Source organism: Castanea sativa, chromosome 7 (genome assembly GCF_040712315.1).
Source record: "Castanea sativa cultivar Marrone di Chiusa Pesio chromosome 7, ASM4071231v1".
Lineage (NCBI taxonomy): Eukaryota > Viridiplantae > Streptophyta > Magnoliopsida > Fagales > Fagaceae > Castanea > Castanea sativa.
The window spans coordinates 30,059,753-30,082,183 of NC_134019.1; the positions used below are offsets into that span (position 1 = coordinate 30,059,753).

General features: G+C 36.2%; 1 protein-coding gene across 1 annotated transcript; it reads left to right on the top strand.

Annotated features, from left to right (window-relative positions):
• Positions 1-12,834: 12,834 nt before the first annotated feature.
• LOC142642107 (uncharacterized protein At4g06744-like) lies at positions 12,835-14,525 on the top strand. The gene has a single exon (XM_075816459.1). The coding sequence runs from the start codon at positions 12,926-12,928 to the stop codon at positions 14,324-14,326; it is 1,401 nt and encodes a 466-aa protein (XP_075672574.1). The 5' UTR covers positions 12,835-12,925; the 3' UTR covers positions 14,327-14,525.
• The last annotated feature ends 7,906 nt before the right edge of the window (positions 14,526-22,431 follow it).

A 22,431-nucleotide genomic window follows, 5' to 3' on the forward strand; every position in this document is an offset into this window, starting at 1 on the left:
ATTTTTCCTCATATGAAATGAAAAGTATTCTTTATTCAAAAAGTAACAAATATTTTTTCTCCATTAAGAAATATGATTAAAGCAATATGATAATTACATATATCCCTACAATTATCAAATTTAAATATATAATAAACAAGCCAATAACAATAATTTAATTTAATTCATTAGTCAAATCACTATTATCAAGTATAATATAAATATCAAACAAACAAACCGATAATAGAGAAGATACAACCACTATAAATAAAAAAAAAGATACAACCGCCATCAAAACTAATAAATATGAAATAAAATAATAGAACACTAAAATTTAGCTGATTGTTACAAAACATATATAAAGATTAAATTAAAATAATCAAAAACACTCTAGTACTTTGCAGTTTGCACATATAAAATAATAGAAAATTTAATATTATTAAAAAAATTAAAACGTAAAACACACCAAGCTCTAAAGCACAAGTGCACAACAACTCAAGTAGATAGTCATCCTTTCTAGGCAAATACACAGTTATCAAGAATCAAGATTAGTACTGGTTATTTTGGTGTAATGTGTCTGCAAAGATATTCACAAGGGTATGGCTTGCGTCTAGTGGCCATTGGATATGTTAGGATACGAATACGTGTCCAATCTTGGACACGTGTTTGCATCGCAACAAGTCTAGTGGCACTAGCTACTGGACATAAGCTCCACTCTATTTGCAATTCACTTAAACTTAAACATAAACATAAACATAAACGCAGAGAGAGAGAGAGAGAGAGAGAGAGAGAGATGATACCAATGTACTATTGATGATTGTTGATTAGAAGGTATTCACGGAACCTGTGTCGGTTGTGGAATAGAAGATGTAAGCATTCTGTTGAGTACGGTTTAGGTACTTAGGTGGTGTTTGGACAGGGCTATTTTCATCACCATATCTTAGTTTTGTTAACTCATTACTCAAAATAAGTGGGCCCCAAAGAACCAAATGTTGTTTGGCAATATTTGCTCTCCCAATTTCCTTAACTCATTTCTCACTTTTTTGAGTTAAGCGTCACAGAATTGAGTAATGAGAAAAACTTGTTTCCAAAACACCAAAACTGAGTTTGGTTGGCAAAGTTGTAAATACAGTTAAGTGGTCACTCCATTTTCCCCCATGCTCATGCTTCATTTTTTTGAGGATTTTCAATATCACCCTGTTAATAGCTTCTGCCTAACCATTTCCTTGTGGATAATATGGTGTGGACCTCCCATGCTTGATGTAATATGCCTCAGTTAGATTCTTTGTTTATGAATGGAGTTCCATTGTCACTGATTAGTCTCTTGGGGATCCTGAATCGTGTGATGATGTGTTCCTAATTGAAGTTTGCCACAGCTGCTCCAGTGGCCTTTTTCAAAGGGATGTCCTCCACCCATTTTGTAAAATACTCGGTGGCTGCTAAGATCCATATATAACCATTAGAAGGAGGGTTTATAGGTCCTATAAGGTCAAACTCCAAGTGTGAAAAGGCCATGGTGTTGTCATATCTTGTAGCACATTTGGATGAGTATGGATTGTGTCTCTAAGTACTTGACATGCATGACATGTTTTAACTAGCTCCTTGGAGTCCCTTTTCATTGTAGGCTAATAGCAGTGTTATGAATACCGTTTCGGAGCTTGTTTCGGTTTGTTCAATGGAATGATATATTTTGGTACCGGTCAATTTCGGTGTACCGTTTCCGAGTGTTTCGAGATTTCTTAAAAAAAAAAATATATATATATATATATCTTATTACTTTTAGAAAAAAAAAAGTTATATTTTCGTACATTTATAAAACTTATTATTTTAAAATTAATCTAATTAATTAACTTTAACAGTTAAGCTACTATTATCTTAATTAAAATACTAATTATTTCTTTTAATGCAACAAAGTGAGAAAAAAATTAAAAATAAGGCTTTTCTAAAATAAAATAAAAAGGCTGGGCAGTTCGGCTAAGCACACTGCCCAAGCCAAACCAACCCTATGTCCAACATTTTTTTAAAATTTTTTATTATTCTTACCTTTTCCCTCACAAGCCATATATATATATTTTTAAATTTTTTATATCTCCACATGTCTCCATATCTATCTATAATTCCTCAATTTCCACCCTTCATCACATCACTTTTCATCCTTACCTACATTGACTGACTCATAATTATAGCTTTCTATCTTTCTTTTTATTTCTTTTGCTCACACACGCAACTTGTCTGGGTTACCTCTTAATAAGCTTTAACTCTATCAGTCTTCCTTCTCTATTATCCCCCTCTCTCCGATGGAGATCCAAAATTGTTAAGCTTGACTGCGTGAGCCATAATATTCCTCTAGTTAAGCTACTGCTATTCTACTACAACTCATCATATGAAGCAAAGCCATAATATTCCTCCAGTTAAGTTACTGCTATTCTACTACAACTCATCATATGAAGCAAAAGACTACAGTGTTTTCCAGCAAAGGAATGGTGGATTGATTTTGGTCTGTTCAGATTCTTCAGAAGATCCAAGTTCAACTTTATCTACAACAAATCCATACCGGCTGGATATTGTATTTCGGCCGAAATCAATCGAAACAGCCCGAATCTCTCGAAACACGCCGGAACAGGCTGAAATCTCATCCGATGTGGAATAGAGGGGCTTGCCGTTCCATTTTTCTTGCCGGTACGAGATTTTCTGGCCAATCCTGCCGGAACGGAATGATATCCATAACTTTGGCTAATAGTACTCCAACAGCAACAACTGCTTGTAAAGCCTTCTCTTCCCTGGGTGACTTCCACAGTCACCGGAGTGGACTTTCCTGACTACTTCTCTAGCTTCCATAAGCCCCAGGCACCTTAGGGGATCCCTGTTGTACCCCTTTTTAAACATGATTCCGTTCTGCAAAAAGTATTTGATGGCAAGTTTCCTGAGCTGGTGTGCTAGTGCCTTGTTTGTTGGCAGGATCCCTTGTGCCAAGTATTCCATGAATAGGGTCCTCCAATCTTCTGTTACAAACACAGCATAACTTTCCTCTTTGTCTACTGAAAGCTAACACCTTTGACATTCCTCCTATATAGTTGCAGTCTCTTTGCTCATATTTGGCCAGTAGTATCTCATGCGCTGCATCCATCTGTATAGACTAATTTTTTTTGCAATTCCACAGATCTGGCAGTGCAGTTCTTCTAGCCTCAGCTTCCCTTCTTTATCATTGATACATCTAGACAGGATCCCTCCGGACAGCCTCCTGTACAACTCTCCTTTTATTAAAGTGTAATCTTTTAGTTTTTTTATGCTTCCTTCGTATCCCCACTTTTCTATTTTCCCTTTTATCTGATCTCTCCAATCTTTCTGTTTTGGTTCTTCAAGGAACATCTTTTTGAGGATCTCTATGATGGAATGTTCTTGTTTACTCACCCTTATTAAAGTACATTTTCCTTTAAATAGCCGTTGGGATCCCAGGGCGGCTAATGCATTAGCGAACCTGTTTTCACTCATTTGAGTGTACTCCACACTGAAGGTTTGGAATTTCTGCTCCACCTTCTAATCCCAAGTTCTGTAAGTTACCAAACTTTGCTCTCTTAGTGCAAAATCACCCTTTACTTGGGAGACCATAAGGTTGGAGTCTCCTAAAACTGACATATATTTTACTCCTATGCTGAGTGCTATGGCCAACCTAGTCAGGTATACCTTGTACTCAGCAACGTTATTTGAACAGGAAAACCCAAGCTTGAAAGATAATGGTATGGTATTCCCATCTTCGCAACTTAGCACAATTCCCAAGCCATTTGAAGTTGTTGTCGCTGACCCATCAAACCTTATTGTCCACTTCTTTACTGAGAGTTCTGTCATTACCACCTCTCCGGGGATCTCCTTACTTAGTGAACACTCCTCTTCCCCTTGGAACTGGGCTAGCAATCTGGCCGATGTCATATTGAGAGAGCAAGACTAGCCACTGTGCTATTCTTTTTGTTAGAAGAGGCTGATGAATGAGTGTTTTTATGGGATGTGACATAGTTACTAAGAGGATTTGATGGGTTAAGAAGTACCGCTTTAGCCTTTGAGATGCGTAGATAACCACCAGACACGCTCTTTCTATCCTGGGGTACCTGGTCTCTGTATCTTTAAGTGTCCTGCTCATATAATAAATATGTTGCTCATTCCCATCATCATCTTCTTGTGCTAGCAGGGCCCCTATAGATTGGGAATTTGATGCTAAATACAGCAACATGGGTCGTCCCCGTACTGGTGCTTGTAGGGTAGGAAGATTCATGATCTACTGGACCCTTTGAAAGGCTTCCTACTGTTCAATTCCCCAAGTAAATTTAACCCCCTTTTTCAATAGTTTGGATAAACTACTTGTGATAGAAGCTAACCCTGGCACAAACCTCCTAATGTAGGAGACCCTTCCTAGGAAACTTTTGAGCTCTTTGATCGTTCTAAGCCTTTTCATTGTTGCAATGGCTGAGGCCTTAGCTGGATTTACACTTATACCTCTATGATGTACCAGGAACCTGAGAAATTTTCTAGCAGATACCCTAAAGGCACATTTCATGGGGTTCATGCGTAGTTTGTACTTCCTGCACCTTTCAAAAACCTATTCAAGTACCTAGAAGTGTCCTGCCCTAGTCTTTGACTTTACCATAATGGCATTCACATAATCCTCCATTTCCTTATTCATCATATTATGGAAAATAGCTGTCATGGTTCGTTGGTATGTGGCCCCTACATTTTTAAGGCCAAAGGGCATCATAGTGTAATAGAAGTTCCGATTGGGGTCCTGAATGCTGTCTTCTCTACATCTTTGGTGGCCATGCAGATTTTGTTATACCTACTATATCCATCTATAAATGAGAACAGAGAGTTTCCTGCAGCTGAATCTACAAGGAGGTCAATATTAGGCAGGGGCAACTCATTTTTTGGACATGCTTTGTTCAGATTGTGTAAGTCTACACAACACCGGATTTGACCATTCTTTTTCTTCATGGGCACTATGTTGGAAAGCCATTTGGGATGTTGAATTGGCTTGATGAACCTAACTACTTACAGCTTCTTGACTTTCTGAGTTATTTGAGCCTTTATATTAGTGTGAAAGACCCTGGTTGGTTGAACTACTGGCTTGACTTCAGGGTCCACATTGAGGGAAGGGACTACCAGTCCTGGATCAAGACCAGGCATCTCATCGTATGTCCATGCAAACACATCCACATATCTCCTGAGTAATGCTACTAACTGTTCCTTTTCTTGTGCTGTCAACTGATTGCTAATGAAAACAGGCTTTTGGGATCCCAGACCAGCCCCAAGTTTACCTCTTCTAATTCCTTCTTAGGCTAGATTTATGCTTCCTTGACTAGGTCTTCTAGGATTTCTTCTTGAGCCATCATATAATTTGGCTGTCTAGGACCCTCCTGTATTACGCATTTAGGTCCCGCGCACATAAACAATATATTTGCCTCCCTCCAAGTTCCCGTACTACTACGCATTCCCAGAATCCTGAGGAGCTGGTCTCCTTCTTTTGCCTTTTTTTGTCTAAGAGGTTCCTTAGGTCATGGGTACGTCCTCCTTCTTCTTCTTCCAAGTTAGGCATTCCTAGGGTCCTTGGCGTAGGGTTCTCATCATCTGGTTCCAACTCGTCATAAAACATTGTTTCCACAAAGTTCACTTCTCCTTGGTTGAAAGGGTTCGGGTTGTCAAGGATCCTTACGGGCCTCTCATTCAGTCTCCCTTTAACACATTGATGGCATGTGGAGGGAATAAGGCGATGCTTATGGAGCGAAGGGCGTCTCAATAAAAATGGTAAGAAACCTCTAAGTTAATCACATGGAATCTGGTCAGGGCTACTATTGGGCCTACCCTCAAGGCCAGCTGCACATATCCCTTAACTGATTCCACTAATCCTGCAAATCTTGTTATCTTCATAAGAGCCCCTAGGATCCTCCTACCGGTTAGGCCCATAGCTTCCAAGGTACTTAGAGTTACAAGGTTGAGTGATGCCCTTATATCTACCAGTGCTCTCCTGATTTGGACACCGTTTATGGTAGCCATTAGATAAAGGGGTCTGCGATGGTCTGGATGTTCGACTTCCATGTCTTCATCTGTGAAGGTTATTGCATTGGTGGTTTCTAAGTAAGCTTGGCTGGTATGAGATTCTATTGTGAAACATTCCATTCCTGAATCTGTTGCTATACTCATGAGGGATTCTGTGACCATTCTTCTTGCTTCTGGCCCAAATTCCAATTGGTTGAATAATGACTTGAACTTGGGGTTCTTTAAAGGGTCCTGACTGTGCTTGGATGGAGGGATCCTTTGGATTTCTCTGCTTCTGCTAGGTTCCCATGGATCACTACAGCCACCATTCCCTCCCACTTGTAGTTGGGTAAAAGGTTCCTTTGCACTTCAGGTTCCTTTTGAGTGAGCTCCAGGGTCCCTTCCTTAAGTTTCTTGTGGAAAAGCCTACAGAGGGTCCAACAATCTTTGGGGTTCTTTAAAGGGTCCTGACTGTGCTTGGATGGAGGGATCCTTTGGATTCCTCTGCTTCTGCTAGGTTCCCATGGATCACTACAGCCACCACTCCCTCCCACTTGTAGTTGGGTAAAAGGTTCCTTTGCACTTCAGGTTCCTTTTGAGTGAGCTCTAGGGTCCCCTCCTTAAGTTTCTTGTGGAAAAGCCTACGGAGGGTCCAACAATCTTTGGTAGAGTGTTTGATATAGTTATGAATTCTGCAAAACAAAGGATTCTTCCTTTCTTCTTCAGTAGGTGGCCTAGATACAGTGAATGGCCTAACAATTCCATCTCCAATCCATTTATTCAAAAAATAATTCAATTCTTTTGCAGTTCTAGGGTACTGGCACTCTCTTTGTCCTCATGGTTAATGTAGTCCTCCCAGCTCTTTGTAGCAGGTTAGCAAACTGGGTTATGCATAGATTTTCAAGATTAAGCTTGTAATCAAAGAGCTTGTTGGATATGCCGGTTTCCACAAGTTCTTTTTCTTCATGATCTCCATAGCAGTCCAGAGAGATGCCCTCGAACCTTTTGATGAACTGGACAGGGTCCTCTCCAAGCCTTTGCTTTGTCATTTGAAGGCTTTGGAAGGTGACCTTGTCTTCATTTGGATAATACTTTGCACAAAACCTCTCCATCATCTCGTCCCATGTCTTGATGGACCTAGGCCTCAGAGTGGTGTACCATGTATATGCTCTGTCCACTAAGGACTTAGCAAACTCTCTTAGACACAGCTCCTTGTCTCTTGCGTAGGGGCCTATGGTGTGAATGAACCTACTCACGTGCTCCACAGCACTTCCATTTCTTCCATCAAAAGGATGGAACTTTAGGGGTTCATGTCCCTTGAGATAAGGCTTTCCAAGGAGTTCTAGCAGGAATGAGGGATCTTGAGAAAATTAGGGATCCCCGAGAGCTTTTCCCTTTCTTGTTCCAAAAGGGCATTGACATCTGCTAGCGTGAGATACTGGGGGTTAGCTCCCCCTCCTACTGCTGACCCTCCCTCTGTTTGGGCTCTATCTTGGTTGACCACAGGTGGGGCATTATCTCTGATTTCTTGGATCCTTCCTTCTTTGAGGAGGCAGATCTCCTATTGCAAATCTTTCAGCATTTCTACCATTTGAACCACGGGGTCTAGCTCCTACCCCACGCTCCTATGTCCTGAGACGACCTCTTACTCCATTAGAGGTACTTCGTTCCTCTGTTTGGAAGCTACTTCATTTTTTCCTACGGGCTCAGATGCTACAGGTGGCACATTGGTACCTTTACTGTTCCTTGGTCTTGGAGCCATGCTCTGCGAAGGGAATGCTTCTTCCCTCTCCTTTATCCAGTCCCTAGCAGAGTCGCTAAAGTGTGTGGGTGCTTTTTTTTCTAGGACATAGGCCCAAGTATGAACAAGGATCCTGGGCCTAATACTTATTGTTTTACGGGTTTAGGCTTGGTTCACCGTAGCTAAATTAGGCTGATTTCAAACCAGGTGGTGCACAAAGCACAAATCCTACAACACATACATGCTAACATACGAGAAATATATGCATTGAACAACAAGAAGACAACAAAGGAATGAAATGATAAAGAAAGAACATGAAATAAAAAATGTTAGGGATCCTTGAAATAATGCCAAACACTTTATTACTTTCTTGATTATGTAGTACACTACACTCACTAGGACATGTTACAAGGTCCAAATAAATTCAAAAATCACAGATTTAGATGGCCTTTAAGGCCTCTAAGACTTGCAAAGTTTAAATCCCTTTTGAATCCAAGTGTGTTCTCTAGTGGCTGCTTGAGGATACCAGATGGTATTTCCCTCTCTTTTCTTTCTTTTTTGAATTCTCATAGAGCGTTTTTTCTCCAAGATTTCACTCTAATGCACTGTTGTTGAATGCCTTTCGCTAGTAGCTGTTTCCCCTTTTATAGTGCCATTCTAGGGTTTCTAGGGTACCACTGATTTCATTCATTTACTCCCCTGGGTACTAGGACCAATGTAGTGCTAGCAACGTTGGTGGCTGGTCCCTTCCTCATTCTTCATTATTTTCCTTTTTTGGGGTTTCTTCCTCAAAAGCCTCTTGCTGACATTCCGTTCTGGGATATCCTACAGAGCTGACCTTTGGTCTTTCGTCTTTCAAGGCTTCCAAATCCCACTTTTTCATATTCAACTTTTTGTTGCCCTTCCCTTTGTCATTTTTCCCAAGTAAGCTGATTCCTTCTTGCCAAGTTGAAAGTTTCCCAGCCACCTTCCTTCATGGTTCTTCTTTTTGGGTTCCCCGAGGTACCGGCTCTTTGTTCATGAGTTGTTGGTTTCTAAGCCTTTTGATTCCTTTTTTTGCATCATTGGGTGGCTAATAATGATACATCTGCTCTTGTTCTTTGTGCTTTTTGGTATACTCCCTTGACCTGTCTTAATCCAATCCTAGCCTTGCTGCTCGTCCCAAGGATCCTAGGCTCCTAGGAGTTCCTAGGCATCCTGGCTCGGTTATTTTTCGAGCTCCCTAGTGATTTTTCTGAATTTTAATGACTGGGTTGGAATTTCTTCCTTCCTTTATTTCGTAGGGGTCGAAAGTTGCCCATCAATGGGCTCGGGCGTTTCTTGACGGACACTTAACGGGTTTGGACCTTTCCCCCTTTTTATATTGGGAGCCCAAATGCTTTATTATTTTCTCAGGCTTCAATCCTTTGCGTTGTTTTGGGCCTTGGTACATCATTGTGATTTTTTGGATCTCATCAGTCACTAGCTAGAATCTAAAAAGTTCAAAAAATGACCAAAGATTTCAACAAACAGAATAGTATTAAGTACAACTGAATAATACCAACTATACAATTCAGTGACAAATATAATTCAACTGAAGGGCCAAAATAAAATGAAGGAAAATCATCTACCCTTCATTCCCAAAAAAAAAAAAAAAATGCCAAAGCTTTTGAAAATTATGCTCGAGTTGATGGAATGGAAGTGTGAACAGAAAATCCAATTGCATAATTTGGGCTCCAAAAAGCAAATAAAGAGAGATTGGTGGGTCATACTACACACTCCGAGATAACAATGAAACTATTATTGTATGTCTTGAGTGAATGATTGTTTGGATTTTTTTTCTTCTCCTAGTAAGTGTATGGCCCACTATTATCATTTTCCAGGAAATCCTCTACCCAAAAATGCTTCTTGGTGCACAGTAAACCTATCAAATATTAAACATTTAAGCTCAAACATTTATATCAAACACTTCAAAGATACATGTGGCAATGACTTTTCTATTCTAAATACAAGAGGATATAGGTCCCAGTCTAAAGATGCGCACATATTAAAAATGAATTTGTACATATAACATCAAATTAGATAGACTTCCGGTTCTCATAATTAAATATGAACTGACATATTACATCATCCAACAACTGATTGTTGCTATAATAATCAATGTCAAGAGCAACCTGAAATGAAAAAAATAGATTAGGCATATTTTGCATATTTTACATATTACAAAAGGAGCGTAAGGTTATGGAAAGTAGATACATGCAGGAAATTTTAGAAGGATAAAGATATATACAATCTTAGATGTCCAAAATTCCATTTTTACTCAAACCACCATCAGCCAATGAAATCAGTATAAATGATGATCCATTAAAAACATCAAAACTTTACCAAGATTGAATAAGAAACTAAAACTGGCACACAATCAGCCAGTTTGCAAATTGCAAGCCCATTCCTCAATATCCAAAAGAACAAAACTAAAAAATTTGACATCTAAAGCCATTTCAGTGGTTTACAAAATCTTCAAGGTCTTCATGGTCATCAACAAAAGGGAACATTTTGAGGGGGGGCGGGGGGAGAATCTGAGTACGTGGAAATTAGATACATGTCCATTAGCCCGACTTTCCTTCTCTTCATGATCATCAAGAATATTTTGAATTGTAGCAACTTTCAGCATAGGTAAAGATCTGAAAAATAAAATAAACCATATTAAATATGTAATAAATAATATAGTCATACAATTATGAAACACCAAAAAAAATAATCTTTAAGATCACTCCATAACCAATTTTGCACAAATCAATGTTTGTAAGGTATCATGACGAAGACGATTACAGTTTGGACTCAACAATCTCACATTAGTGTTAAAAGCGGATTTTAAGGCTAGCCAAAATATCCTTCGCAATAGGATTACTTCCTGTCATTGCTATTCCACAAACCCAAAACATCAAATCCTTTTGTTCTAAATACCACTCTTATTAGTGTAATGTTCAAACTCCAATAGAATATTCTTACACTTTTGGCTTATGTTAGTAGTCTCATTACTAACATGCAAATTATATCATCACATGCAACACTCGAGGTAGAAGATATTAAAGAAACTTGAACAAATCAAGTTTCACATAATGAAATGAACAAGAGGATCTATAAAACTCTCTACAAATCACTAGCATTTGTTGAATATTGCCTCAAATTCCTAATAAGTTTTTGTTTGAGTTTCTTTAGCATGGAAAGAAATGTTTTCCTTAGTGTAAAAGATAGAGAATTTACTTAGTGTGGAAGACAATGATTCATCTTGATATAAAATGAAAAGTATTCTCTATTGAAGAAGTAATGAGTATTCTATTTTCACTAAAGAATATGATTAAAGCATTATGATAATTAAATATATTCCTACAATTATCAAATTTAAATATATAATAAACAAGCCAATAACAATAATTTAATTTAATTCATTACTCAAATTACTATTATCAAATATAAATATAAATATCAAATAAACAAAACAATAACAGACAAGATACAACCACTATCAAAACTAATAAATAAGAAATAAAATAATAGAACACTAATGGCATGTTTGGATGTTTAAAAAAGGAGGGGGAGTAGAGTAGAGGGAAGGGGAGTAATTCAATTACCTTGTTTGAGAGTTTTTTAAGGAAGGAGGGGGAGGGGTTTGGAGGGGTTTGAAGGGGTTTCAACTACCTCCAACCCCCTCATTTTTAATTCCCCCAAATTGGAGAGATTTGGAGGGAGAGTAGAACACATAAAATTATTGATAAAATAAATTACCTAATTTACCCTTATTATATTTATAAAATTACAATGTTAAAAACAAGGGGAAGGACTAATTACTCCCTTTCCCCTTACTAATTATAAAAACATCCAAACAAGGTGGAGGATAATCATTCTCCTCTACTCTCCTCTCCACTACTCCCCTCCCCTCTACTCTCCTCTACTCTCCTCCCTCTCTAAACTCCCAAACAGGCCATAAAATTTGGTTGATTGTTACAAAACATATATAAAGCTTAAATTAAAATAATAGAAAACACTTTAGTACTTTGAAATTTGTACATTTAAAATAAGGATTTTATTAACGTGTGCCTTAAGAGCACACATTAGTATATTATTTTTGAAAGAAATTTTATTAAGAATTGAAAAGTTTGTAAAATTATTTTAATTTTTCATAAAATATTTTCAAACACAAATAGCTTAATAATAGCCTAAGAACACGCATTAACTAAACTCATAAAATTATAGAAAATTAAAACTCAAAACACACCAACTCAAGTAGATAGTCATCTTCTCTGGGCAAATACACAGTTTCAAGAATCAAGATAAGTATTTGTTATTTCCTTTCAAAAAAAAAAAAAGTATTTGTTATTTTGATGTAAGGTGTCTACATAGATATTCGCAATTTACTCAAACATAGACATAGAGAGCGAGAGAGCGAGAGAGAGAGATATTCAGAGAGGTAGATGATGCCAATGTACTACCGATGATTGTTGATATGGACGGAACCTGCGTCGGTCGTGGAATGGAAGCTGTAAGCATTCTATTGAGTCCGGCTTTTAGGTACGTAGAAATTTTTTGATATACTGGATAGGAATCATAGTAGAGTGGATATTGCAGGTTTGAGAATTTGTTAAAAGTTGCTTTTACAATGTATTTGGAAGGGCAATGGGCTAAGGAATGTAGCAGATGCTTTTCTTAGCTCATTGTATCAATTTTCACTGCGTTTTTCTATACTAATTTAAAATTTCAGAAAGGCCCAAATGAATTTTAAGAGAGAAATCAAACCAGTAGTATATTTGGGCTATGGGCTAAGGAATGGACCGGATACTATTATTACTTAGTTCTTTCTTCTTTGTATCAATTATTTTTTGAATTTTTCTGTACCAAATACTTTGAGTTGACTAAAAGAATATTTGAGACAGGCCCAGATATTTAGTTTAAGAGAGATATCAATAGAATATTTATTTTCGCAAAACCTACGGGAATACGTTCTACTTTTAACAATAATACAAAGGAAAAGGACAAGTTTATAGTAGTTTATATTTAAAGTAATATTAGACAATTCCCGTTTTTTAAAAAGTTCAAGGGAGCCCAAGCCCGCCTCTGATGGCTGATGTAGTGTAAGTCTACGCTTAGTCTTATACAGTGTATATATCTATTACTAAGTCTTTGCAATCTCGAAGGCTAGTGTCAGAAATGGGCACCATCACATTTTCTTCTTGGTTTTTCCTACCAAGTCTCTTGTTGCTTTTATGTTTGTACAATGAAGTTGCTTTCGGTGGTGGCGGCTATAGCTATACTTCTCCTCCTCCTCCTGGATGCCCTCCTCCTCCTCCTCCTAAATGCCTTCATCCTCCACCCCCACCCCCTCCTCCTCCTCCTCCTCCTCCTCCTAAATGCCTTCATCCACCTCCACCGCCACCACCTCCACCTCCTCCCCCGCCTCCCCCACCTCCACCTCCAGAAGACCCCTACACGAGATTAAACGCGGCCAACAAAGTACTTCTAAAGTTTAAAAGCAAAGTCAAGGATGACCCAAAAGGCTGTGTAAAGAACTGGAATGGAAAAGACCAACATGTATGCAAGTACAATAGCATCGCCTGTGCCACATATCCAAAAGACAAGAAACAAGCAGTTGCTGGAATAGACTTCAATGGGTGTGGGCTAAACGGTCACAATAATCAACTTCTACTCTCTGAGTTCCTTGAAGAGTTAAAAGACCTAACATTCTTCCACGCAAACTCCAACAATTTCACTGGTGACATTCCAAAAAATATATCCGAAAGTCCATACTTCTTCGAGCTGGACCTTAGTAACAACAAGCTCTGTGGCAGTTTCCCCTATCAAGTTCTTGCTGCCAAACGGTTGACTTTCTTGGACCTCCGGTTTAACGATTTCCGTGGCACAGTTCCACCTAAAGTGTTCACCTTAGATGTGGACGTACTTTTCATCAACAACAACAAATTCCAGCAAAACCTTCCAAGTAATCTTGGCTCCACGCCAGCCCTCTATCTCACACTGGCCAACAACATGTTCTCTGGGCCAATCCCAAGAACCATTGGCCAAGCTTCAGAAACCCTTCTTGAGGTGCTCTTCTTGGGCAACATGCTCACTGGGTGCTTGCCATCTGAAATTGGGTTATTGAAAAAGGCCACAGTTTTTGATGTGAGCTGCAACCAGTTGATAGGTCCAATACCACAGTCATTTCAGTGCTTGGTCAAAATAGAGCTGCTCAACCTGGCTCGAAACCAGTTCTATGGGGAGGTTCCTGAGGCTGTTTGTGAGTTGCCTAATCTGTCTAACTTCTCCTTATCATACAACTACTTCACTCAGGTTGGTCCTAAATGCAGGAAGTTGATTGACAAAAAGATACTTGATGTTAGGAAAAATTGCATTCTAGGCCTTACTAATCAGAGATCAAAGGCTGAGTGTGCTGCATTTTTCTCTAAGTACCACGCTTGCCCCAATCTGCAATCCTTGCACAAAGTAATTCCATGTACGCATTATTCAGGTTCACTTGATGCCTCTGATAATCAACCAATGGCTGTAGCTCCTTCACCAAGATCCTATGATACTCTTAAACCGCATAGGTTGTGATTTTCCTGCTCTAAATTGAAATATAAGGTGTAGTCATGAAGGGCCTTTGTATTATATTTGCATATGTCTGTTTATTCTCTTAACATTTGTTTAGTTATAAATAAGCAATGGTCATCTTGACTTGAGCAGATGCTAATTGATGTAAGTAATGTATTACTGAATATCTTCGATCATAAATGGATTCGTGAGATTGTCTTCAGGAGCTTGGTTCAATGCGTATTGCTTCTTTCATTTTTTTATTTTCTTTGAACAATATTTCATCCCTTGCTTATGGTCAAGTCTGCTCTGGCCTCTGTGCATGTCAACATCGAACAACTAACGCCCATTATTTCTTTTTCTTTTCTGGTTTGGTAATTTATGGCGCAATTGATGCCAGAAGAATTTTCTTTGAAACAATGTTGGACCACGATTACATTTTTCGTGCCACAAATTTGTGTACCTTCTTTTTGATTGGAGGTCTGTTTAATTGGAGATGCGGATAAGGGAAAGGCTAGAAGAAATTTAGTTTATTTATTTATTTAATTTTACTTGTGGGAGCGGAAAGGTGAAAATGTGAAAAATTATTTGTTTTATTAAGAAGAAAAAAAAGAGAATAAAAAATAAAGTTGGTATAAACTAACAGTTAAAAAGAATTAAAAAAAGTAACACATTTTTTAATTAAAAAATTTAGTATACAGTATAAAATTAAAAAAAAAAAAATAGTATGAGCCAATGGAATATGAGCATAAAAAGAAAAAACACTACTGAGAAGTAAAAAAAAGCCAAAAGAAAACAAAGAAGTAGAAAAAAAGAAAAGAAAAGAAAAGAATAAAGGAACAAAAAGGAAATTAAAAAAAAAAGAAAAGAAAAGAAACTTGAGGTAACACAGAGAAACAGAGTTGCAAAAACAAAAATCAAAGGAAAAATTTATAATTAAAAAAAATGGCAAAGAAATGACGAAACTTATGCGCAAGTGCATATAAACATTTTCTTCAGTTTAGTATATCAAGCTTTTTTCTCGTTTTCTCCTTATTTTGGAAAAAAAATTTTTTTGGTAAGTTTGGAGAGAAAGATCTTGAGCTCCATCACCTTTTTTTTTTCTTTATTTTCTTTTCAGTTGTTCAACTATGTGACAAAATGTCACAATAGTTGATGTCTTCCTATCATAGATTAGAATAAAAATAAATGAAATAATAAATATCATACCAAGATTTATCATAATTGACAAATAAAAATGTTATAAAAATATTGCAATATTTTGTTAAGATGTTATTTATTTATTTTTTATTTTTTAAAGAATCATTTTGTTGTTTCGTTAAACTTTCACTTTATAAATTATTTCTATTTTTTTGGGTTTCTTCACTCTTGTCCATGTGAACTGATGGAAAAAAGGATAAGGCGCACAGTTGATAATAATTTATACAAATGTCGGTGGGAAGCAGCCAGGCCCACTTCTATTCTAATCCTGCATTGATGAAAAGGACAGGTCCGAAAAAAATGAAGGTTCCTTTTTCTTTCTTCTCTTGAAAAGCAGATGGCCTCCTAGGGTTTTGTGCAAATAAACGACAAAAGTTACTACCAGTGGAGCAGGATTATTTCTTTAAGAGGCAAAGCTGAACATAAAAAAATTCTTAAGAATAAAAAAATTTATGATCAACTAGTTGTATTTAACGTTCTTTTATGGTACTAAAATTATTTATAATTGATATTAAATAAAAAATTTTTAGTAGTGTCTTTTTTACATTTACAATTAAATAATTACTTAAAATCACATGTTTTATATTGTCAAATTCAGATCACATTTAATGAAACAATATTTAATTGTTTAAGTTCACACTTTGGGTCCTTTCTAGGGTGTTTAATATCTAAGTTTCAACCTTTGGAATAAATTTTGGATTTATTTTTTCACAAATTACTCAAATTTTAGCTAATTTAAAAAGAAAAAAAAAAGAATAATTAAGTGTAAACTACTAAATGCAATGAGATAAAACCTAACAATTAAAAAATTCACAAAGCCAAATATAAAAACGCGGCTATAGGTCCTCCCTTAAATAAAAATATTTTAGTCTGCTCAAAGCTCATGCTGAATGTGTATTTGCCTTGTAACCTATAGCCACGTTTCTAAAAACGCGGCTATAGTGGCTGGACCTATGACCGCGTTTTCAGAAACGCGGCTATAGGCCCTAAAAAAACGCAGCTAGACGCATACAAACGCAACTATAGACCTCACCTAGAGTTGCGTTTTTTAAAACGGGGCTATAGGTTATGTCTAAAGCTGCGTTTTATAAAAAATGCGGCTAGAGGTTAGGTCTATTACCGTGTTTCCTAGAAACGCGGCTAAAAAACGCGGCTACAGCCCGCGTTTTTTGTAGTGTTCATTCATGCCACAGGCTAATAAAGGGTACTCAACAACACTGTAATATACTAATACTTATATATTATTATATAAAGTTATATAAACAAAATGGTAAAGAAATTGATACCTCCCCCCTCCCCCCAAAAAAAAAATTGACAGCTACAATTTTTTACAACTTTTCTCCATGATTTAAAACACAAGCAATTTTAAACAAAGAGAGAAAAGAGGGATATATACCACTGGTACTGCTATTGCTAAGTGAAGGAGTATGAAGCCAATGGATGACCATAGACTCACGTCAATGCCACTAGCGGCTGGCCATTTGATGGGGAAGGTGCACTGCACGTTGAGTAACTTAGACAAATTAGTTTTATTTTTTGAGTGTTTGATCTATGGTGATTTGATTTGGAATGTGTCAAAATGAGAAATTTCGTTTTTTTCCTTTAGGATTTGGAGGCCACGGGTTAATGAATGGGCCATTTGATGGATTCTTTTTTAGGTCATTTTTTATATAATTTTTTTTTTTTTGGGTTTTTGGTATCAATTAAATATTTTGGGTTTTATTGGACTACTTCAAAAATTTGGAGAGCAGGGAACAAATTCTAAGACTTAGGGGGGAGGGGGGGGCCATAACTAATTTTTGTGTGTAAATAATGCTTATATTTACATACTACACGCTAGGGGTGTGCAGCCAACCCGCCAAACCCAACCCACTGGATTGAGTTAGTTTTTAGGCCTTAGTGGGTTGGGTTGGGTTACAAAATTTTTTTTGATAATAGGTCGGGTTGGATTTGGGTTATAAAATTTCAAACTTGCCAACCCCAACCCGACCTGACCCACCCATATACTCAATATATATATATATATATATATATATATATATATATATATATATATATATATATATATATATAAAATATATTATATAATTAATAAATTTTTTAAAATAACCAGCTCTTCTTATCTTATATAAAAGCCAATTATTTCACACAAACCCTAATAAATTACTATTGTTGTTTAGTCATTAGTGTTGTTTGCCTTTAAGAAGTTACATTGATACTAATCTTTGAGTTTTTTTAATATATTTATATTTATATTTTTTTCTACTCAATTTAATAATAATAATAAAAATTTGTCCAACCCATGGGTTCAACCCGACCCATGTGGGTTGGGTTAAATTTTTTTGACCTACCATGGTGAGTTGGGTCAAAAAATCTCCTCAACTTGACCCATGCACACCCCTACTACACGCGAAAATTGAAAAAGTTAGGGGTGCACGCGCCGGGGGGAGGGGGGTAGTCCCCTCGCCCCAACGTAACTCTGTCATTGGTTACGGCTTTTGTCACATCTAATAAATAAATAAACAGTTTTAGCATGTGTTTCACCTAGGTAAGGAAAAAAAGAAAGAAAAAAGAATTGGCATATTGGCTTAATTAATGATAATGATAAAATCAATAAAATTAAAGAGTAGTTATTATGTCATATATAAAATTATATATATATATATAGTCATATATAAAATTATATATATATATAAAATATTATGATTGAATCATTGAATTGTGAATTTGGCCTTCTGATTTATTTATATAAAAAAATCAATTTATAATTTTTTTTTAAGTTTTAAATTTATTTGTTTGTGCATAATAACCTTTTTAAGGTTTTTCATTTCTTGGTATAACTATCTCTATCAATTAATAACAAATAAAACTTTCAACAACAAAAAAACTAAATTTAAGTTCTCGCTAAATCTTGATACGTCCTATATATATATATATATATATATATATATATATATATATATATATATATATATATATATATATATATTGCAAAGTATTATCATAAAAAATCTATTTGCTAATAGTGTTCATAACAAGTACATGTAATATATATATATATATATATATGTATGTATGTATGTATATATATATGTATATATTGCAAAGTATTATCATAAAAAATCTATGTGTTAATAGTGTTCATAACAAGTACATGTAAAATGATGTCAGTGAGATTATATCTCAAAAAGTCAGAAAAGAAAATTGTGATCTCAACTATAGAAGAAATCTTACTTTTTCTTCTTCTATAAGTATCCTTTTAGCTATTAGCTACATTTGTTAGTACCAAATAGTGATGTTATTAGTATTTTTATTTTTCATTTGTCTAAAAAAAATATAAATACTATTTTCTCCTTGAATATTTGTTTAATAGCATATATTTAAATGAAAATGTCAAGATAAAATTATATATTATAAGGGCATGTTTGAAAGATGCAGAGAGAAGTAAAAATAGTAGAGGGAGAAGGTAAATGAAATATACTAAAATTTAGTATATCATAGTCATTTTTGATTCTCTTCTCCTTTACTCTCCTCTCATTTTCCTTCTAAACTTTACTTTATTTTGTATTTGACACCAGTTTGTTTTATTTTTCTTTTCACTAAAAGTATGCTAAAATATTTATATTTTAAAAAAGTAAAGTTTTAAAAAATAATACATAAAAATTAAGCCAACTATCAGCACTACTTTTTCCGTTTTTGCTTTTGTCATTTTGGCTGTCTCTCTCTCCAATTTTTTTTTTGGATGAATCTCTCCTCAATTATATATAGGTCATTTGATTACACATCCATCATGCATGGTTCGCAACCACAAGACAGCAATTCTTTTCGCACAAAAAATTAGGTCTTGCGGCTTATTAGTGGCTAAGAAATGACTATGGAAGAAGTCAAACTCGGTGACAACTCACAAAGTGGTGACACTCACATTTTAAAATTGTTTAGTCGTGTGATGTGGACACTGTTGGTTGCCTAAGGCTAGGCAAGACAGTCAACAATAGGGATGTCTATGGGTTGGGTTGGGTCAGGTTTGTGCTCAACCCGAATTATTCGGGTGGAGGAAAATATGGCCCGAAACTGACTCGGATGATCTAGTTGGATTTTTCGGTTTGGGTCTCGTCGGTTTTGGTATTGGGTTTCATTGCTGAGAACGATTTTTGGCTGAATCCGGTGAGATCTGACCGGATCCATCGAGATCTGGCCGGACCCATCGAAATCTGGCTAGATTCGTCGAGATTAGACAAAAATAGGGTCGGATCTGTCAAGATCTAGCCTGGATTTCGTTGGATAACGGTGAGATCTCGCCGGATCTAGTTGGAAATTCGTAATACTTCGTCGGAAAGGATAAATGTTTGGTTCGGGTCGGGTGTCATGAGCTTTGAAACGAAAAACAGACAACTGACCTGCGTGGGGTCGGGTTATCGAGTTTAGAATCTGCGTTCGACCGTCGGAGTCGTCAGATTGGGTGGTGGCGGGTTGGCGGCAGGCGAGTTTGTTGGGTTGAACAGGTTGCCGTGTCTTCTGGACAACCCTAGTCAACAAAGCAAGCCTATATTGCCGAAAATTATGGGCTTTGATACGCGAATTATGGGCTCGGTTAAAAGATAGGGGAGATTTTGTTGGTCATTATTAGGTTTAGCATGGGTGGGTAAACACGGTCAAAAATGTTGTTTGTGGGGATTGAAAGTAGGGAAAAATGACCATATATCACTATTTAGGAAAGTATGTATGGATTTACCACTGTTTGTAATATATTTAGCAATTCATCATCTTTTTGAAACTCGAGTTTGCCATGTAACTCGAGTTCCAAAAACTCGAGTTTTTTGAAAATATGCCTTTAAATTTGCCGTGTTATTTTTTTTTTTATGAAACTTCATAAAAAATTTTCAAAATTTTTCCATGGAACTCTAGTTCATGGAACTTGAGTACCATGGAAAAACTCGAAATCTCTAAACTCAAGTTCCCAATTAGTGGTATATCTCTACATATTTCAGAAACAGTGATAAATTGCAAAACATTTTCAAAAATAGTGGTATATAGCCATTTTGGTCCTGAAAGAGGACAGACAATGAGGGGGGCAAAATACACACATTTACCTATAGTAATTAGCAGTGCTGATCAATCATTTGTGCAGGGAAGAGCATTGTAATTCAACTAGTTTGACATATCCTGATATTCCTATAAAATACAAGAGCTTGTTTAGACCCCCAATTAAAAATTACAGCTAGATTGCTTTTACTCTTACTTAATCAAAGTGCAGAATAAGAGTAAATGTATGCAATAAATCGATAATACTCTAGTGCATATACATGAACAATAAACAATAAAAGTAAAGCATAAGAGTAAGGAAAGAGAAATGCAAACACAAGATAACACCAAGATGTGTTATCAAAGAAGAAACCGAAAAACTCGGCAAAAAACCTCTCCTCGATTTTCTAATTCGAAATCGATCCACTAGAGAATAAAGTTGGAGTACACGAATAACAAAAGACCTTCCAAGCCTAGTCTACTGAATGTACTTGAACTCTTCAAGCCTAATCTACCCAATGTACTTGAGCCTTCCAAGTTCCTGCTAACAATGAACTTTTTGGAGTCATGTCTTCTCTAACTTTCCGGATCTCGCAATACACCCAATTGCATCCGCCAAACCTCACTGACTTCTTTCGGTAAATCCCCAAAACTTTCCAAGCTCTAAAACACTTTTTACACTCTGAAAAGGTGTGAGTTGTGTTTGAGTAAAAATCTCCTCCCAAGATATGACAATGGGAGAGGGAAGGAGAAGATGCTAGCATGGTTTTTCACTAAGGATGAGTAGCTTTCTCTCTAAAAGATAGGTGTGTTGTGTTGTAGAAAACCTATCTAGGGTTTTTCTCTCTGAATGACCTTTTATATTTTTATGGGTAATGAGGGTATATATAATATGGGTGAAGGGTAAGAAAATAATACTTAAAAACCTCCAAGCAGAATGTTTCGCGGGTACCTCACAGGTTGGTCTTTCTCACAAGACACTTGCGAAATTGATAGCCTAGCATGACTCTTCAGCTTTCAGCATGTGCTTCTCATGTGGCCTTTTTGCAGGTTACTTTTCTCGCAAACTTCTTGCAAGCTAGTCGTGAAACTGCACTGATTCTTCAATTTATGCTCGATTTTTCACCAACTTAATACTTAACCTAATACAATAAAATTCCACAAAATACGAGGAACAAAATTAATGCAATTACAACACTTTTGTCATGAAATAAATTCAACATAAAATATAGTTGTAAATTATAACTTTACAGAAATCATCACATTAGTCATTTCATTAATAACCTTAAATAGAATATTCGAAATTTTGAAAGGATTTCCTTAACCAAGCCTAACTATAGTTAGTGATTTTTGGGAGCTAAATATTATCGTCCACCAAATATCTGGTAACAATTTTCTGCAATGCCTGATATAGTGAGCAACTCAAGCAATTATGGTAAATAAGTTAGGGTAAAATTTATAAGGGGAAATTATAAAGTTAATCTCTGTCTTTTACACAATATGTCAATTTGGTCCATACCCTTTTAATTATATCAATTTGGTTCCTAACATTTTCGGTGTTGTGTCAATTTGGTCATTGTCGTTACCTTGTGAACGGATAAAATCTAATGTGTCAAACAAAATAACAAAAAGTAATTTTTCATGCCATATCAACTACCAATTGTACACCACATCAAATTATTTAATAAAAAAAAAAACCAAATTTTCTATTCAAACCGGAGATCAAGTTTGGGGAAACCTAAATTTTAAAATCCATAACTCTCTCTCTCTCTCTCTCTTGTTGGATTTGCGAAAGAAATATTTGGATTCAAATATGAAGAATTAAACGATGTGGTAAATCAAAACAAGGGATAATTACAGTAAACCCACCTGTAGTTAGGCTCGATTTCACTTTGCCTACTCGTGGT

Excerpts from the sequence above, each read along its gene's own strand:
- LOC142642107 (XM_075816459.1), top strand. The coding sequence starts at position 12,926 with ATGGGCACCATCACATTTTCTTCTTGGTTTTTCCTACCAAGTCTCTTG.